At 47.3% G+C, this 16,326-nt stretch overlaps 1 protein-coding gene across 1 annotated transcript; it reads left to right on the forward strand.

The window, feature by feature from the left end:
- The first annotated feature begins 573 nt into the window (after positions 1-573).
- Positions 574-15,095, forward strand: KCNIP3 (potassium voltage-gated channel interacting protein 3). Its single transcript, XM_015811596.1, has 8 exons — positions 574-676; positions 6,911-7,035; positions 8,463-8,532; positions 9,362-9,432; positions 12,290-12,397; positions 12,739-12,843; positions 13,171-13,233; positions 15,048-15,095. The coding sequence occupies exons 1-8, from the start codon at positions 574-576 to the stop codon at positions 15,093-15,095; spliced, it is 693 nt and encodes a 230-aa protein (XP_015667082.1).
- Positions 15,096-16,326: the final 1,231 nt, after the last annotated feature.

The raw sequence follows: 16,326 nt of genomic DNA on the forward strand, positions 1-16,326 counted from the left end.
GCAGGGCGTCCGGGGTGCTTCGGAGGAACTCGGGGTGACCCCTGCAGGCTCCTGCGCCGGACCAGGCAGGCGGCGGCGGCGGCGGAGGACCCGGGGAGGCTCTGGAGCCATGCCATCGCCCCAGCCTGGGAAGAAGCCGGAGCTGCTCGGCCACCGGGACCTTTTCCCGCTGGGAGAACTTTCTCCGGCCAAGTTTTGAAAGTTTGCCGGCTGGCCGCTGCCTGCTCGTTTTCCTTCATGAGCCCGGCAGGAGAGGTTTGCCCCCTCGGGTGCCGCGCCGCCCCCGCCCGCCCCGGTCTGCCCTCCTCCTCCTCCTCCTCCTCCTCCTCCTCCTGGCCGGCGCCCGCTTCTGCCCCGCGACGGCCCCGGGGGCAAACCTGAAGGGGGGGCTTGGCCCGGCAGCCTTCCCAGGACTGGAAGATGTGAGCCGGCTGGGTGCAGGCAGTGGGCTTGCTGGCACCCGGGCGCCTCGGCACTCGCCTTCCCAGGGGAGCCGGCCCGGCCCCGGAGGGGGGCTGCGAATCACATGCCCCCCGGCACTGCCCTGCGCCCATCGCAGGAGACCGGCTGGCCATGGCGATCCAAGGGATGGAGCTTTGCGCGGTGGCTGTGGTCATCATCCTGTTCATCGCGGTCCTCAAACAGTTCGGGATCCTGGAACCCATGTCCATGGAAGGTAACTTGGGAATGGGCCTTTGCTGACTCTTTGATTGACATGACTCCATTCCCCCCCTTCTCTCTCTCCCTTTCTCTCTCTCTTTCTCCCTTTCTCTCTCTCTCTCTCTCTCTCTCTCTCNCTCTCCCTCTCTCTCTCTCTCTCTCTCTCTCTCTCTCTCTCTCTCTCCCTCTCTCTCTCTCTCTCTCTCTCTCTCTCTCTCTCTCTCTCTCTCTCTCTCTCTCTCTCTCTCTCTCTCTCTCTCTCTCTCTCTCTCTCTCTCTCTCTCTCTCTTTCTCTCTCTCTCTCCCTTTCTCTCTTTCTTCTCTCTCTCTCTCTCTTTCTTTTTGTCTCCCTTTCTCTGTATCTATCTCTCTTTCTCTCTCCCTTTCTCTCTTTCCAAACTTCTTTGATTCCCATCCAAGATCTTGCTGGTAAAGTCTTCCCTTCGTTAAATGCTACCGTCCCAAACCTCCCCGCTTCCATTTTCCTTCCTGACTTACTACTCTGACCAAACTGGCAGTAAACAGTAGGCCAGCCTCTCCTTTCATTGGCCGCTGCTGCTCTCCTCTCCTGGCTTCTGAAGGAATCTTCTGAAAGCTGAGATTGTTGTCTTCTCCAGTTACCTGAGATAAACACAGAAAGCATCGCTGACACGAAGCTTCTGCATTCCGCAGAACTCTTCCTTGGAACCACAAATCAAGGGCGGGGGGGGGGGGATTGTTATCTTCAAAAGGGCAGGTTGGTTGGTCCTGTTTGCAGGAAGGCAGTAGAACATAACAGAATAACAGAGTCGGAAGGGACCCTGGAGGTCTTCTAGTCCAACCCCCTGCTCAAGCAGGAGACCCTATTTCATTTTCGACAAATTGTTGTCCAGTCCCTTCTTAAAAGCCTCCAATGTTGGAGCACCCACACCTTAGATCTTATTGCCCAATCATTGATTGATCGATTGATTCCTCCATTATAAACCCCATCTCATCTTTCCTCCAGAAGCTCAGCGGGGCACACATACCACGTTCTTCTCCAATCTTTCCACACAGCTAAGGGGTAGCTTGGGCTGAGAGATTTGACCATCCATGGCGACCACCACCCTCTCTAGATGGGCCCGAAAGTTCGGCCAGCTTGGATGAAGTCAAGCAGAGGGGGGCTCTGGCTGGCTGGGAAGGGAATGCATGATTAAAATCAGCTCAGAGCCTGCAAAAGAAGATATGACCCAGATGCGTTAGGGCTGTCACAAATGGGCTGAAAAACCCAGGTCACTCCTAGGTGGCAACAGCCCTCAACTCTTTGCTGTCATCTAAAGATCACCTGGGTTTTTGCAGTCCAAATATTTTAGGACAAAAGTAGGTTCCGTTTCTCAGGAGGACAAATTAGGGCAGTTGTTCCCTGCCTCCTTCCCTCCTTCCCAAGGGATTTGTCATCATCTACCCAGTTCATCTACTGCTCTTTAGAAGGCCAGATCCTGAAGTTGAAACTCAAGTACTTTGGCCACCTAATGAGAAGGAAGGACTCACTGGAGAAGGGCCTAATGCTGGGAAAGATGGAGGGCAAGAGAAGAAGGGGACGACAGAGAATGAGGTGGCTGGATGGAGTCACTGAAGCAGGAGGCGTGAGCTTAAATGGACTCCAGAAGATGGTAGAGGACAGGAAGGCCTGGAGGAACGTTGTCCATGGGGTCGCGATGGGTCGGACACGACTTTGCAACTAACAACAACAACCCAATTTAAATGTGAGGACTCCAATCGCCTCTTGGACTGTTGTTTTGACAGAATAACAGAGTTAAAGGGATCTTGGAGGTCTCCTAGTCCCACCCCCTACTCGAACAGGAGACTCTACTATTCTGGACAAATGGTTCTTAAAAACCTCCAGTGATGGAGCACCCCTAAGTTCTGAAGGCAAGTCGTTCCACAGGTAATTGTTTTCATTGTCATGAAATTTTCTCCTTAGTTCTAGAGGTCCTCTCCTTGATTAGTTTCCATCTGTTGCTTCTTGGCAACAATACCTAGAGAGGCTCATTAAGGCCATCTTCTTGGCTACTTCTTGCCAGCAAAGTCCATTTGCCACCCTTGTAGTTTTCCAAGAATGCGTCGGAGGCCCTTGTGGGATCCAGGAGCATTTTTTGGAAAAGGTGACACCGAAAACTGTTTTCTTATTTCACAGCTGCCAGTTTTCCATTTAAGATATCCTTATTACTCTGATCTTATAAGCAAATAGTCAGATGAAACCAGGAGTTGGGCAATTGGCAAGGGAAATTTGCACAGACTATACACGATCTTTTCTTGATATGACTCCTGGTTGGAAAATTGTCCACAGTATCCTCACCTCACACCCAGACCCAAATGCAGAAAGAAATTAAATTGAGACAGGATACTGAGAGGCAAAGGAGGTGAACAGGAGCTAAAAAAAATATTTTACCCAGGTTTCTTAAAAGTTTTAGAAACTTGGGTGACTGAAAAGGCAGTAGCTTTAGAGTAAATTAGAAGTGGTTTGAGAATAGATTTCCCCATACTAGAGTGTGTTGTGATCCAAAATGATTTGAAGTAAAAAGAGCCAGAAAGAATTTGCTGACTTGATTTAGCAGAGTTGCAAACAAGGTTATTGGAGACACAGCCAGCATCAACCCTTCTTTAAAACTACTTCAGACCACCTCAACATCAATTGTTTTCAGCTTTTAAGTACCTCCAGTTCCATTCCCTGCAGGGCATCCCTTAATTTAAACATAATTGTGAAGCACCAGAGTTTAATTGTTTATCTGCCAAACCATGACATCATAGGTAAAAAGTTTCAGAGCTTGGCAAAATATGTAGAGTGTGCAAACTGAATGCGGGAATGAGCAACATCTTGGTTCATGCAAAAATAAAGAGGAAAACATATTGGAAGTGTCTGAAAAGCTCCGTTTTCTTGACAACCCCAATCCGGGGCAAATGTAGCTTCACTCCCTGCTCTTCCAAATTCAGAATTCCGCCCAATGGATGGCAACTCCTACGACAGATGGCTGTTGATCAGAGTTAGGGGACTTATTAAAGAAAGGGGATTGAAGGCAGAGTTCTGGTGAAAGACTAGCCCAGAGAGGAACTCTGAACTTCTGCAAATGCATTTGTGGAGAGCCGCCTACCAAATATGGTTTAATCAGTTTCACTGCACATTACAGGTGGTTGAAGACATGATTTTGGTGGTCTAGTCTAGTGAAAAGAAGGATCAGGGGAGACATGACAGCAGAGCTTCAATATTTGAAGGGGTGCCACAAAGAAGAGGGCTGTCACAGAGAAGAGGGGGTCAACCTATTCTCCAAAGTGCCTGAAGGCAGGACAAGAAACAACGGATGGAAACTAATCAAGGGGAGAAGCAACCTAGAACTAAGGAGAAACTTCCTGACAGTTAGAACAATTAACCAGGGGAATGGCTTCCCAGAAGTTGTGGGTGCTCCATCACTGGTTTGTTTGTTTTTTTTAAAGAAAGTGGACATCCACTTGTCTGGAATGGTATAAGGTATCCTGTTTGAGTAAGGGATTGGATCGGAAGACCTCCATCTCTGTTATTCTGTAATTCTGCTTCTGCAAATGCATTTGTGGAGAACTACCTGCCGAGGAGGTTTAACTGGCTGTCCTGCACATGGCAGATGATTGAAGAGGTGATCTCAGTGCTGCTTTCCAATTCATCACCTGATGCATTTAATTCCGGTGTGTGTATGTGTGGCCCATGTGTTTATATGGAGGGAAAGGGATGAAAATATGTTTCTGCTTCTCTCCTGTTGTTGCTCCAGGTCCCTTCCCTGAGGTAATCTCATTTAGTGAGACCCAGAAAACACAACTCCTCTACTGTCACACTTGCCTTCGGGAATAGCCTTCCCTCTGTTAGGTTCAGTTGATCCCATCCTGGTGAGACTTCATTGACACCCTGGCAAAAGCCCTGCAGGAGGGGAGAGAGAGAGAGAAAAGGGAGGAAAAAAGAAGGAAAGACAAGAGAGGAAGGGATGGCGGGAGGGAAGAAGGAAGGAAGGAAGGAAGGAAGGAGTGATAGAAAGAAGGGAGGGAGGAAGGAAGGAAGGAAGGAAAGAAGGAAGGAAGGAGTGATAGAAAGAAGGGAGGGAGGGAAGAAGGAAGGAAGGGAAGGAAGGAGTGATAGAAAGAAGGGAGGAAGGGAGGGAGGGAGGAAGGAAGGAAGGAAGGAGAAATAGAAAGAGAGAGGGAGGAAAAAAAAGCAAAGAGGAGAGAATTGCCACAGATGTCTCAAGAGTTGGTGAGCCCACCTGAATGATCAGAGGATGGGAGGTGTGAGTTATTTATGTCACCCGAGTTGTGCTGTGTTCTGTTGCTCTAATTTATCTCTGTTATTGTACACTTTTAATATATCGCGAGCTGCCCAGGGTTGTGGGAGCAAAATGGACTGCCATATAAATTGTTAGAAAATAAAGAAACACCATCCTCAACTGTCCAGCACAATGCAGTGGCAGGGAATCGGTAACCCTTAAAAGGAGTTTAGCACTCCATGATAAAATACCAATCAAAGAGAAAAACTTGCTTGCCGGAGCCTTAAATCAAAAACCTGAAACACATCCAAAGGGGCCTCAAGGATGGCCATGTCTCCCCTTGTCTCGTCATTGGCACCCTGGCAAAAGCCCTGCAGGAGGGGAGGGAGGGAAGAGGGGGGAGAGAGAGAGAGAGAGAGAGAAGGGAGGAAAAAAGGAGACAAGGGAGGGAGGGATGGCGGGACGGAGGGAAGAAGGAAGGAAGGAAGGAGTGATAGAAGGGATGGAGGAAGGAGCGATAGAAAGAAGGGAGGGAGGGAGGGAGGGAGGAAGGAAGGAAGGAAGGAAGGAAGGAAGGAAGGAAGGAAGGAAGGAAGGAGAAATAGAAAAAGGGAGGGAGGGGAAGGAAAAAAAGCAAAGAGGAGAGAATTGCCCCAGATGTCTCAGGAGAAACAGGGGAGGAGCACTTGAGACCCCCAGGAGCCCACATAACCAGCTCATGTGGGGCTGAGTCAGCCTTTCTAGCCAAAAGCTTGGGGTGGGTCTAGCCTGGCTCTTGGGTGCTGCTCATCCTGTTTTTGAACGAAGCTCCCCACCATTGCTGTGTCATGCCTTGCTCTGCCCTTGCCCAGAAGCAGGCAATCTCCCGCTGCCTTTCAGGGCTTGTTTGGGAAAAGTAATACTAATAAAAAAAAACACCTAATCATCATAAATCTGTCAAACAGAGATCGTCTTAAGGTGAGGAAAAGCACAGCAGTGAATCTGGGAGACTGGAGGCGATTGGAGAGGAGGCCCCGTAGCCCCCATGGCATAAAGGTGGTTCTGCTGAGTCAGGAGGGAAGGTCCTTTCTCCACCGGCATCCGGCTTGCAAGTGGGGGGGGGGTTGACTGATCTCTTCTGCCAGCATCAAATACCTCAAACCACAAGATCCTGGACTAGGCAAAAGAATTGGGGGGGGGAGGGCAGTGTGGTTGCAACAGAGATATTTATTTGCTGAAGTTGCATCCTGTGACTTTTTAAAGCATAAAGCAATGCCTCGTGTTGTGACAACTGTCAATCACCTGATGCTTTCCAGATGCTTTGGGGCTACTGGGCTCCAGCTGTTTGGGGATTGCACCCAGGGCGCCAGTGACTGTTGTGGCCAGCTTTGCTTTCTTTTGCCACAGCAGTTCTACGTCCATGTGCAGGTCTTGCTATTTCGTTGTCTTCTCCAGTACTTTCAGTTCCGTTCTGTTGTCTCCATGTACTGCCACGTCCAGTGCCCAGACTTTTTTTCCCTCTTTTTTGTCGACAGTTGTTCAGTCTGGCATGTTGTGTGGCAGTTGCCAGGGCGACTTTAGCGTCTTCATTTTCTATTTCTATTACAGGTAGTCCTCGACTTACAACGACAATTGAGCCCAAATTTTCTGTTGTTACAAGCGTTCTTGTCAAAGTCGTTAAGTGAAACACTGCAATTGTTAACTTAGTAACCCAGTTGTTAAGTGAATCTGGCTTCCTCATAGACTTGTCAGAAGGTGGCAAAAGGGGACCACGTGACCTGCAAGACACTGCAACCGTTGTAAATATGAACCGGTTGCCAAGGGTCTGAATTTTGAGGACATAACCGTGGGGATGCTGCAAAGGACGTAACTGTGAAAAACGGCCGTACGTCATTTTTTTCAGTGCCGTTGTAACCGTGAACGGTCGCTAAATAAGTGGTCGTAAGTCGAGGATTGCCTGTAATCCAAGTGGTGCCTTTTGTGTGCACAGTGGAGCGTGAATGTTGCCCGTTGGCTTCTTTTCACAGACAGCAGCGACAGCGAGTTGGAACTTTCAGCCATCCGGCATCAACCTGAAGGGCTGGACCGGCTCCAACTTCTAACCAAATTCACCAAAAAGGAGCTGCAGTCCCTCTATAGAGGTTTCAAGAACGTGAGTGTTTCTGCTTCTTCTTTTCTCTCTCTTTTTTTAAAAAATTGATTTTTTTAAATAGATGCTTTTAGAATATACATCCTCTCTCATGTACGCACACAGAGGCACTGTGACATTTGTGATTTCTTTATTTCACCATCTTTAGAGCAGTGCTACCCAAACTTTTTTCCTTCATTACTCAAAACTGCTTATCACAAAGTCTTCACAAGCTTCCAGGACTGGTCACGAGGGGTGAAGGGTCTTTCACCAGAGGCTACATAGTGTATTCTGCCCTGAGCAGATGGCTCAGCTAGATGGTCTCTGAGATCATCTCCAATTCTGTATTTCTTATTCTGAAATTGCCCTGTTTCGGTTACATGTTTCTAACAGCAATGGATCCCATTCAACCTGTCCAATATGAAAGGGGGGATTTTGGTTCCCATTCATCCTTCACATGGGGCTTATTCAACAAACGGTGGTTATTCAAAGTCTGGATTAGCATAGCGAGACACAACGGGCAGTCCCCAACTCTTTCTTGCAGCCCGTATCACCGTAGTCAAAACCTAGCAGAGCCGTTTCCTGCGTGATGGAATAAGGACTCCTGGACTCCTGGCTAGAGCAGGCAGTTAGACTAGAGGACCTTCAAGGTCCCTTCCAGCTCTAGGATTTTATGAAGTTCTATATTGAGCCAAGGTACTCCAATGGAAACCCTAAAATAATATGGTGTGTATATGTGCCTGTGGGTAGATGTACACACATCTGTACACACCGGGAACCATCTGCAAATCCTGCAGTTCTGACACAGATCTCCCAGGCCCCCAGCCCCCCCCCCACACACACACACAAGTTCTCCAGCCTTAGCACTATGGATGTGAATCTCATCATGGCGTTGCCTGAAAGTCTTCCCCCAACAATTCACAGCATCTCCTTCCCAAAGAGAAACGGTGCGGTTCCAGAAAAACACTCAGAGGACCCCAAGGCTCATCTCTGCTTCTCAAGATGGCCCCGCTGGCACCGAGCTGGGCTGTTGACTCAGCCTGGGCAGGAAGCCAGGGGAGCTTGTGAGAACTTCCCTCTCTCCCAGGAAACCACCTCTGTCTTCGGCCTCATGTATCTTTAATCGCTTTCCTGTAATGCTCGGCTCTTGGCAGCAGCTGTAAAATATGCAACCCGGCCTGTAGTTTCTGACTCACGTCTTGGGGCAGCCACAGCCCGGCTCCCCTTGGAGGATAATCCAAAACCAGTTGGCACATCCACAGCTTTTGCTCCAGGTTTCAGCTGTGTGAGCATAAAAGAATACAGAATAACAGAGTCGGGAGGGACCTTGGAGGTCTTCTAGTCAAGAAAGAAAGGGAGAAGCAGAAGAAAATCTGAGCTGGACTCCAAAGGCTGAGTCAGGGTAGGAAGTTGTCCCTGCCAGGTGTAACTTCTGTGTGGTTTGTCTTCAGGAATGTCCCAGCGGCCTCGTGGATGAAGAGACCTTCAAGCTCATCTATGCCCAATTCTTTCCCCAGGGAGGTGAGTCCGCCATGCATCTCAATAGCTTATATTCATCATGTCTCTATTTTGGCCACTGGAAGATGAGTGGACTTCAACTCCCAGAATTCCCCAGCCAGGTTAGAGAGTTGAGTTCAACTCTTAACATTTAACTTAGGAGTTGGTTAGGAGAATTGCTGCAGTTGTGAAGTTAGTAACCCGGTTGTTAAGTGAATCTGGCTTCCCCATTGACTTTGCTTGTCAGAAGGTCACGAAAGGGGGAAATCACGTGACCCCAGGACACTGCAACCGTCATAAAGACGAGTCAGTTGCCAAGAATCCAGATTTTGATTACGTGACCATGGGGATGCTGCAGTGGTCGTAAGTGTGAAAAGTGGTCATAAGTCACTTTTTTCAGTGCCATTGTATCTCTGAGCAGTCACTAAATGAATAGTTGTAAGTTGGGACTACCTGTAATGAAATCATCCTTGAGACAAGCTTGATTCTCTGTGATTTTATGGACCTATTATGAATCCTTTCCTTCACAACAGAACCAAAATGGTTGCCCATGGTTCTTTCTGGGATGGTGTTTGTTTTCCAGCCTAGCTTGTATCTGGGTTCAAAAATATTCTCTTGGTCTGCTCAGTTTGGAGGCCAAAATTAAATTAAATTAAATAAAATAAAAAGTGGGGTGCCGAAGACTCTGGGGAGCACGACATCCAGTCCTTGCTCAGCCTAAGCAACCTTATTTCATTTGTCTCTGATGGCAACAATGGGGTATCTCCAATGGAGTCCCAGGGAAGCATCCTACGGGGCATAAGAAAAACTCTTCGGGCTGGTACCTCATCTGCTTCTGCCATTTCCTTTGCAGATGCCACCATGTATGCCCACTTCCTGTTTAATGCTTTCGACGTGGACCGGACCGGAGCCATTCGATTTGAAGTAAGGTGAATTTTCTATATCTTGGAAGGTTTGCTCTTCCTATGGAGACAAGGCAGTCATCCTGAAAGGAACTGGAAATGCTTCCCTGCAGTAGATCGAAGAGATTTATGTATGCTGCTAAAGCTGTGGAACCTGCTTTCTAGAACAGGGATCTCCACACTTGGCAACTTTAAGACTTGAGGACTCCTTAGCCAGCATGTAATTCCTCAGCATGGCTGGCTGAGGAATTCTGGGAGTTGAAGGTCACAAATCTAAAGTTGCCAAGTTTGAAGAACCCTGTTCTAGAACATGGAGATGAAGCGGAAAGGAGCCATTAAACAGGATTAGACCGAGAAAGATAGATAGGGAGGGTTTGGAGCAGCTGCCTGCCTTCCCATTAATAGAACAAGAATTTAAACTCAGATTGGAGGAAATGGGCTAATAGATGTTACGCCATTAAATGAAACCTTTGGGCAAAATATCCGTGGTTCTCATTTTGGAGCTGCCTCGCCACTCAGCCCAATGGATTGCCTTGCTCTCGGCATGCCAGACATTCAAAGGAGACCAAATTTAAAACCAAAGTTATGAATACTAAAACTACTACCTCCTTTATAAGATTATAGAAATAAAATCTAAATGCATTTCTTCCTTCCTCCTTTTATCTTCAAGGGATCATTGTGGAAACTAGAGAGGGTCAAGTCTGACCTGTTTTCTCAAATTACATTTCTGTCCCAGACTCAGATTTCCTTTATCTTGGCTGAGGCGTTTCCTCCTGTTCCTCAAGGTTATTCTTCCTTCTGCCTGTAAGAAATCAGGAGCCAGAGCAGTTCAAATGAATGCAGGTTTATTGCATGCCAACACTTTCTACAAGAATCTGAGCTACTAACGGTCAAAGCAAGGTGGGCTGGACTTAGATCTTTGGTGATGTGAAGGGACTCAAGACTGATGACATGCTTGACCCCTCCCTCTGCCTGGTTACCTTCTACACTGCCCTTGAAATGTTATAATTTTATTACCCCAGCTTAGAAAACTTGTGTTCCAGCTTCTGTTGAACATCTGAGTTGGGTTTTCTTCAAACAGCTTCTAAACATTTGTTTCCTTTTTAATTGATTTGCAGAGGAATGCTGTAGACTCAGACCCCAAAAACGACATGCTGAGTTACTTCAAAGCAGTTTCTTTTATAGTTTAAACAGAAATCTTGCCAAACTAAAGCAAACTACTTGCATTGTTAAAGATATCTTTATTTTTTTGGCATGCACCCCTCCACTGAAGCCCCTGTATACAGTGGTTCTGATTGCAATGTCTTTGTAGTGTATGCAAGTTGCCTTAATTTGATGAAAAGAGAGGAGTGGGTGGACACTGTAAGAAAAGTTTAATTAAAAAATTGAGCACAATGCCTGAATATCGTTATTTCTGAAAAATGCATTTTTACTTGGCGGAAAAGATGCAAAAGGCAGCAATTTCATATGCAGATGTACAAGTTTGCCCTTTTAAATCCTTTTAGTTGTCCTGAAGCTGTGAGGTAACTTGATAAATAAAGCAATTATGTCCATTGAAAAATCGCAGATAATAATTGTGCACTGGTTCGTTGCAGCCTTTTGGACAGAGGCTCATCCAACTAAATCTAGATCTGAAAAACAGGAACACGAAATTCTGAATCCAAAATTAGAAGCAAAGAAATCACATTAATATGAAAGGAAGTGATCTGTGAGGCGTCACGTGCCCTTTAAGAGTCTCAGTCTCAGCCGTTTTTAAGACGGGGAGGCTTCAGTTCCCAGAATTTCCCAGCTTGCTTCCTGGGGAATTCTGGGATTTGAAGTCCACGTGTCTTAAAATTGGTTTAAAATATGTATCCTCCAAGATCCCTTCCAGCTCTAGGATTCTATGTAATTTTGTGTATGGTAATTCTGTTCTATTCCTAAACACTTAATTGGGTGCGTTAAATATTAACTGCTGCATTCATACCCCTCCAGTGGCTTGTTTAACTTCAAGACTGGGACAAATTAATTTCTGCAATGTGACACGAACAAGAGTTCTAATGGTCCCTTTGTAACCATCCAGGGAATCTGACAATCGTGATCCTTGGGAGGAGTCCTTAGAATTAGGAACTGCTGAATAACTTAACCTAGTTAAGGAGGTGTCTTTGCTTTCAACACAAGCCAAGTACGGCGGCAACTGCCCACTCACCCTCGCTTGTGCTTTGACACCATGCGGTGACAGTCTGCCATGGACTATGGGGAGGGCTGGAGAGGGGATGCTTGGGGGTAAAGTGGAAATAATGGCTACTTGGGGAAAGGGACAGTAACTGCTGTAACGCCCTTTGCTGTATCTCCCTGGTCGTCCGGTTGGGAGAAGAAGGCAGCTGCATATAAACCTTCACTTGAAGTCACCATTCTGAAAACATCTTGAACCTGACTGGGCATAGGGTGGGCAGCGATGGGAGACAGCTAGATCAGGGGTCTCCAACCCCCAGTCCAGGGACCACCACTGGTCTGCGTCATGGCAGGAACCGGTCAGCGCAAACAAGCAAAGCCCCATCCGTGGGATGCAGGCAGCATACAAAACCACACCGCCTCCAGTCTGTGAAAAAACCTCTCCCCATGGAATTGGTCCCTGGTGCCCAAAAGGTTGGGGGCAGCTGAGCTACAGGGGGGGGAGTGAAATGTAGGGGTGTTGCCGCACGATTCTTAGTTCTGGCTATGCATTACTGCGATGCACTTGGCTTCTAATAAAACTATAACCTCTCTCAACAAATGGAGCCAAGGATCGTTTCTACTTAGAGGTTTAAGTCTTGGCAAGCCTGGCATACAGTCTCCCCCCCCACTTGCCGTGCTGCTAGGCTGTGACTGGTCTCTCTCTGTGTTGTTGTCTTGAACAGGACTTTGTCATCGGCCTCTCCGTTTTGCTGCGTGGCACAGTGCATGAGAAGCTCAGCTGGGCATTTAACCTCTATGACATCAACAAGGACGGCTACATCACCAAGGAGGTACTAGCCAAATATTATTTTGATACCAAGAGCCAGGGGCAATTGCCCCCCCACCCTGCAACCCCTGACAGGTAGCCCTGGGCTGACAACCACAGCTGGAATCAGAATTTCATTTGCTAAGCAGGGCGGTTGTTCAATGAGCGGTGGCAGATTTTACAATCTTTTTTGGCCACGGTTGTTTAGCAAATCACTGCAGTTGTTAAGTGGATCTGGCTTCCTCTGTTGACGTAGCTTGTCGGAAGCAGGGGGTTGGACTAGATGAACTCCAAGATCCCTTCCAACTCTGTTATTCTGTTATATTGATGTGCTGCTGTCAAAGCTTTGTTCTCCTTGTCTGCCAGGAGATGTTGGCAATCATGAAATCCATCTATGACATGATGGGCCGCTACACCTACCCGATCGTGCGGGAAGACGCTCCTTTTGAGCACGTGGAAAAGTTCTTCCAGGTAAAATGAAGGAGTCTGTCCATCGTCAGCAAGTGTTAAAGCGCGGGATCAGGACAAAGGCATCCAGCCATTATGAAATCATCATCATTGCACAAATGGCACGGATCAGGCCACCCGAGGGCAGCGTAGAGCAGGGGTCTTCAAACTTGGCCCTTTTATGACTTGTGGACTTCAACTCCCAGAATTCCTCAGCCAGGCACGCTATGCCTGGCTGAGGAATTCTGGGAGTTGAAGTCCACAAGTCATAAAAGGGCCAAGTTTGAAGACCCCTGGTGTAGACCCTTGGATGGGCACCTTCCATTCAAAAAGCGCATTTTTCTCTTGCAGAAAATGGACAAGAATCAGGACGGCATAGTCACCATTGAGGAGTTCTTAGAGACATGTCAAAAGGTGAGTTCAGTGGAATTCTGCAGCTTTAACACAGAATAGGACTTGTTCTAAGTTTAAAGCTTTGTGGATATTGAAGTTGTTGTTGCTGGTGCAACTTGTGACACACACTCCAGCACCAGTGAAAAAGAAAAACTCCAGAAATTTGGGGAGACGCGTTGAAGTCCACGAGTCATAAAAGAGCCAAGGTTGCCTACCCCTGTTCTAATCTATTGCTACTGAGGGAAGATATAAAATCCATCCAAATTTGATAGAATTGGGGTCCTGCCCCTTATTATTTTAACTCTTTTTTTTCTCATGTGGCAATCCACATCTCAACTGTTACATTAGCTAGAGGTTTCTAGCAGTGGACAATTCTTATTTTAGCTGCTAAAGTGAAGCAGATAATACATTGCTTATTTTTATACTTGGGGTTTGGTTCTATAAATAAATGCAGCAAACCTGACTCCTCTAAGCAGCCTCTTCTGGGGGCAGCTAATCTGGCTGTCTCCACGTGCTGCCTGCTGTTTGGCCTCTAGTGGTACGGGTGATTCTCGACTTATGACGGTCGCTTAACAATTGTTTGACGCTCCGACAGACTTTAAAAAAATGTCTCGACGATCCGTCCTTGCAGTTACAATTGCCATAACTTGCAGCATCTGCAGCCATATTGGTGTGAATTGGGATATATTTTTTGTTGGCTTCTGGCATTTTTTTTACGGTTGCTGGAAAAAAAACATTGAATATCGAATATGATGAATTCAGTTAATGACCGTGTGATCTACTTTGTGAGTGGGGTGACTCATTTTACGATCATTGTAAAACCGAGCCTGGTCATGTGGTGCTTCAACTTACGCTCTCAATGACGTATGACCAAAATTCTGGGTCTCCTTATGGTCGCAAGTCGAGGTCTCTAAGTTGTGGAAGGACCCAAAGGCAGGCTGTGCCAAGGCCACAAGGGAATAAGCAGAATAAGCAGGGGGGTCACTTCCGTGGGAGAAGAGGAACGCTCTGGGCCAGGGGTAGGCCACCTTGGCTCTTTTATGACTGGTGGACTTCAACTCCCAGAATCCCTGAGCCAGCCATGCTGAGGGGAAAGGGAGAGGTTTCCAAACTGAGCCATGCTGGCTCAGGAATTCTGGGAGTTGAAGTCCACGAGTCATAAAAGAGCCAAGGTTGCCTACCCCTGCCCTAGGCCTAGGCCGCTTTATGACTGGTGGACTTCAACTCCCAGAATTCCTGAGCCAGCATGGCTCAGCTTGGAAACCTCCCCCTTTCCCCTCAGCATGGCTGGCTCAGGGATTCTGGGAGTTGAAGTCCACCAGTCATAAAAGAGCCAAGGTTGACTAGCCCTGCTCTGGGCTCTACTTCTTCCTTTATCTATTTCTTCCTGCAGGTAGGCCTCATTCTTTTAGTGACCATTCAAAGTTACAACAGCACTGAAAAAAGTGACTTATGGCTGTTTTTCACACTTATGACCGTGGCAGAATCCCCAGGGCCACTGGGGATGTATTTTTGACAGGTGGAGTGTCCCGGGGTCATGTGGTCACCTTTTGTAACCTCCTGACAAGCCAAATCAATGGGAAAGCCAGATTCACTTAGTAACGGTGTTATTAACTTAACAACTCTGGCAAGAAAGGACATAAAATAGAGCAGAATTCACTTAACGACTCCCTTTGCTTAGCAATGGAAATTTTGGGTTTGATTGCGGTCATACGGCCTCCAGATAGGAAATTGCTCCACTAAAGCCGTAGGCCAGAGACAGGAGATCTTTCTCCCTCTGAACCTCTGTTCTTGCCTTCTGTTTCTTTCTCTCTCGTCTTCTCCTGCTTCTCTAGGATGAGAACATCATGAGCTCCATGCAGCTTTTCGAAAATGTCATTTAGGATGCTCAGGTTCCCGCCTGTTTCTTCCTGACCCACCTGCCTCCTTGGCCTGCACTTATGAAGCAAACCTCTTTTGGAGAAACTCTTTTTATACCTAACAGTGGAAATCGGGGTGAAGACGCGAGCGAGGGCAAGACGCGAGAGGCTTGCTTACAAAACCCCCTGGATTTTCAGGACGGAAGCACTGAGGAAGAGGAGGGAGGAGGGAGGGAAAGGGTTTGGGGAGGGGGAATAATCTGGGGCGTGTTTCGGCATGTCTTCTTGGCTCAGGGAGAGAGATTTCCAGCAGTGTGGCAGGGTTATTTTTTTAAAAAGAGTAAAAGATTGTCCTGCTCCTCATTTATTGAACTGTAATCCTCGAACATCAAACCTTTCATGACTTGAAGAAAATAATTAAAAATTTCCTCTACAAGGTTTGGTTTGGGGAACTCCTCTTTCTTCAGTGGATTTCCCCAGAATTTGGGAAGGGCTGAATGTTGGACACGAGGGCAGCTCTCTTGCAAGACCCGTCGGGGGAGAACTTCCATCCCAGAGAGCTACAACCGGACCCTCCAGGTCCGACTCCCCCTTTCAGCCACAGCAGCAGACAGAAGGATCCTCGCCTGTTTCCAGAGGACCGTCTGACTCTCCCCAGCTGCTGAGTCCCGGACTAGCCAACTGCATTTCACCCAGTTTGAAGTTTTAGTTTGAAGTTTTATTGCATTTATATCCCGCCCTTCTCCCAATGGACTCAGGGCGGCTTACAGCCAATTAAAAACAGAACAATCAATACAAATCTACAAAATTTAAAATCAATTAAAAGATATATACAATAGGCCTATATACAATAGGCACTGGGCAAGCTCAGCCTGGGTTGAGTTTTTGGTACAGGGAAAGCACACCATGCAAACAGCACCACTTTATAGCAATAGCAATAGCACCTAGACTTGTATACTGCTTCACAGTGCTTCATAGCCCTCTCCAAGCGGTTTACAGAGTCAGCATATTTGCCCCAACAATCTGAGTCCTCATTTTACCAACCTCGGAAGGACGGAAGGCCGAGCCAACCTTGAGTTGCATTCTAACCACTTGGCCACCTCTGCCCTGGTTGAGACCACACTTGGAATAGTGAGTCCAGTTTGGCTACCACGATGCAGAATAGATGCTGACACCTAGAAAGAGTGCAGATTATTAGAGGGATGGAGGCTAAAGTGTACAATGAATGGCCACTCCTCCTTTGAATGATGGAAGA

Source organism: Protobothrops mucrosquamatus, unplaced genomic scaffold, assembly GCF_001527695.2.
Source record: "Protobothrops mucrosquamatus isolate PMUCROS unplaced genomic scaffold, P.Mucros_1.0 scaffold_50, whole genome shotgun sequence".
NCBI lineage: Eukaryota > Metazoa > Chordata > Lepidosauria > Squamata > Viperidae > Protobothrops > Protobothrops mucrosquamatus.

What these genes read in the sequence shown, in the direction of transcription:
- KCNIP3 (XM_015811596.1), top strand. Translation starts at nt 574, where the DNA reads ATGGCGATCCAAGGGATGGAGCTTTGCGCGGTGGCTGTGGTCATCATC. An exon ending in CCAATTCTTTCCCCAGGGAG is followed by an intron (nt 8,533 to 9,361) that starts GTGAGTCCGCCA and finishes TTTCCTTTGCAG; the next exon opens with ATGCCACCATGTATGCCCAC. An exon ending in ACGGCTACATCACCAAGGAG is followed by an intron (nt 12,398 to 12,738) that starts GTACTAGCCAAA and finishes CTTGTCTGCCAG; the next exon opens with GAGATGTTGGCAATCATGAA.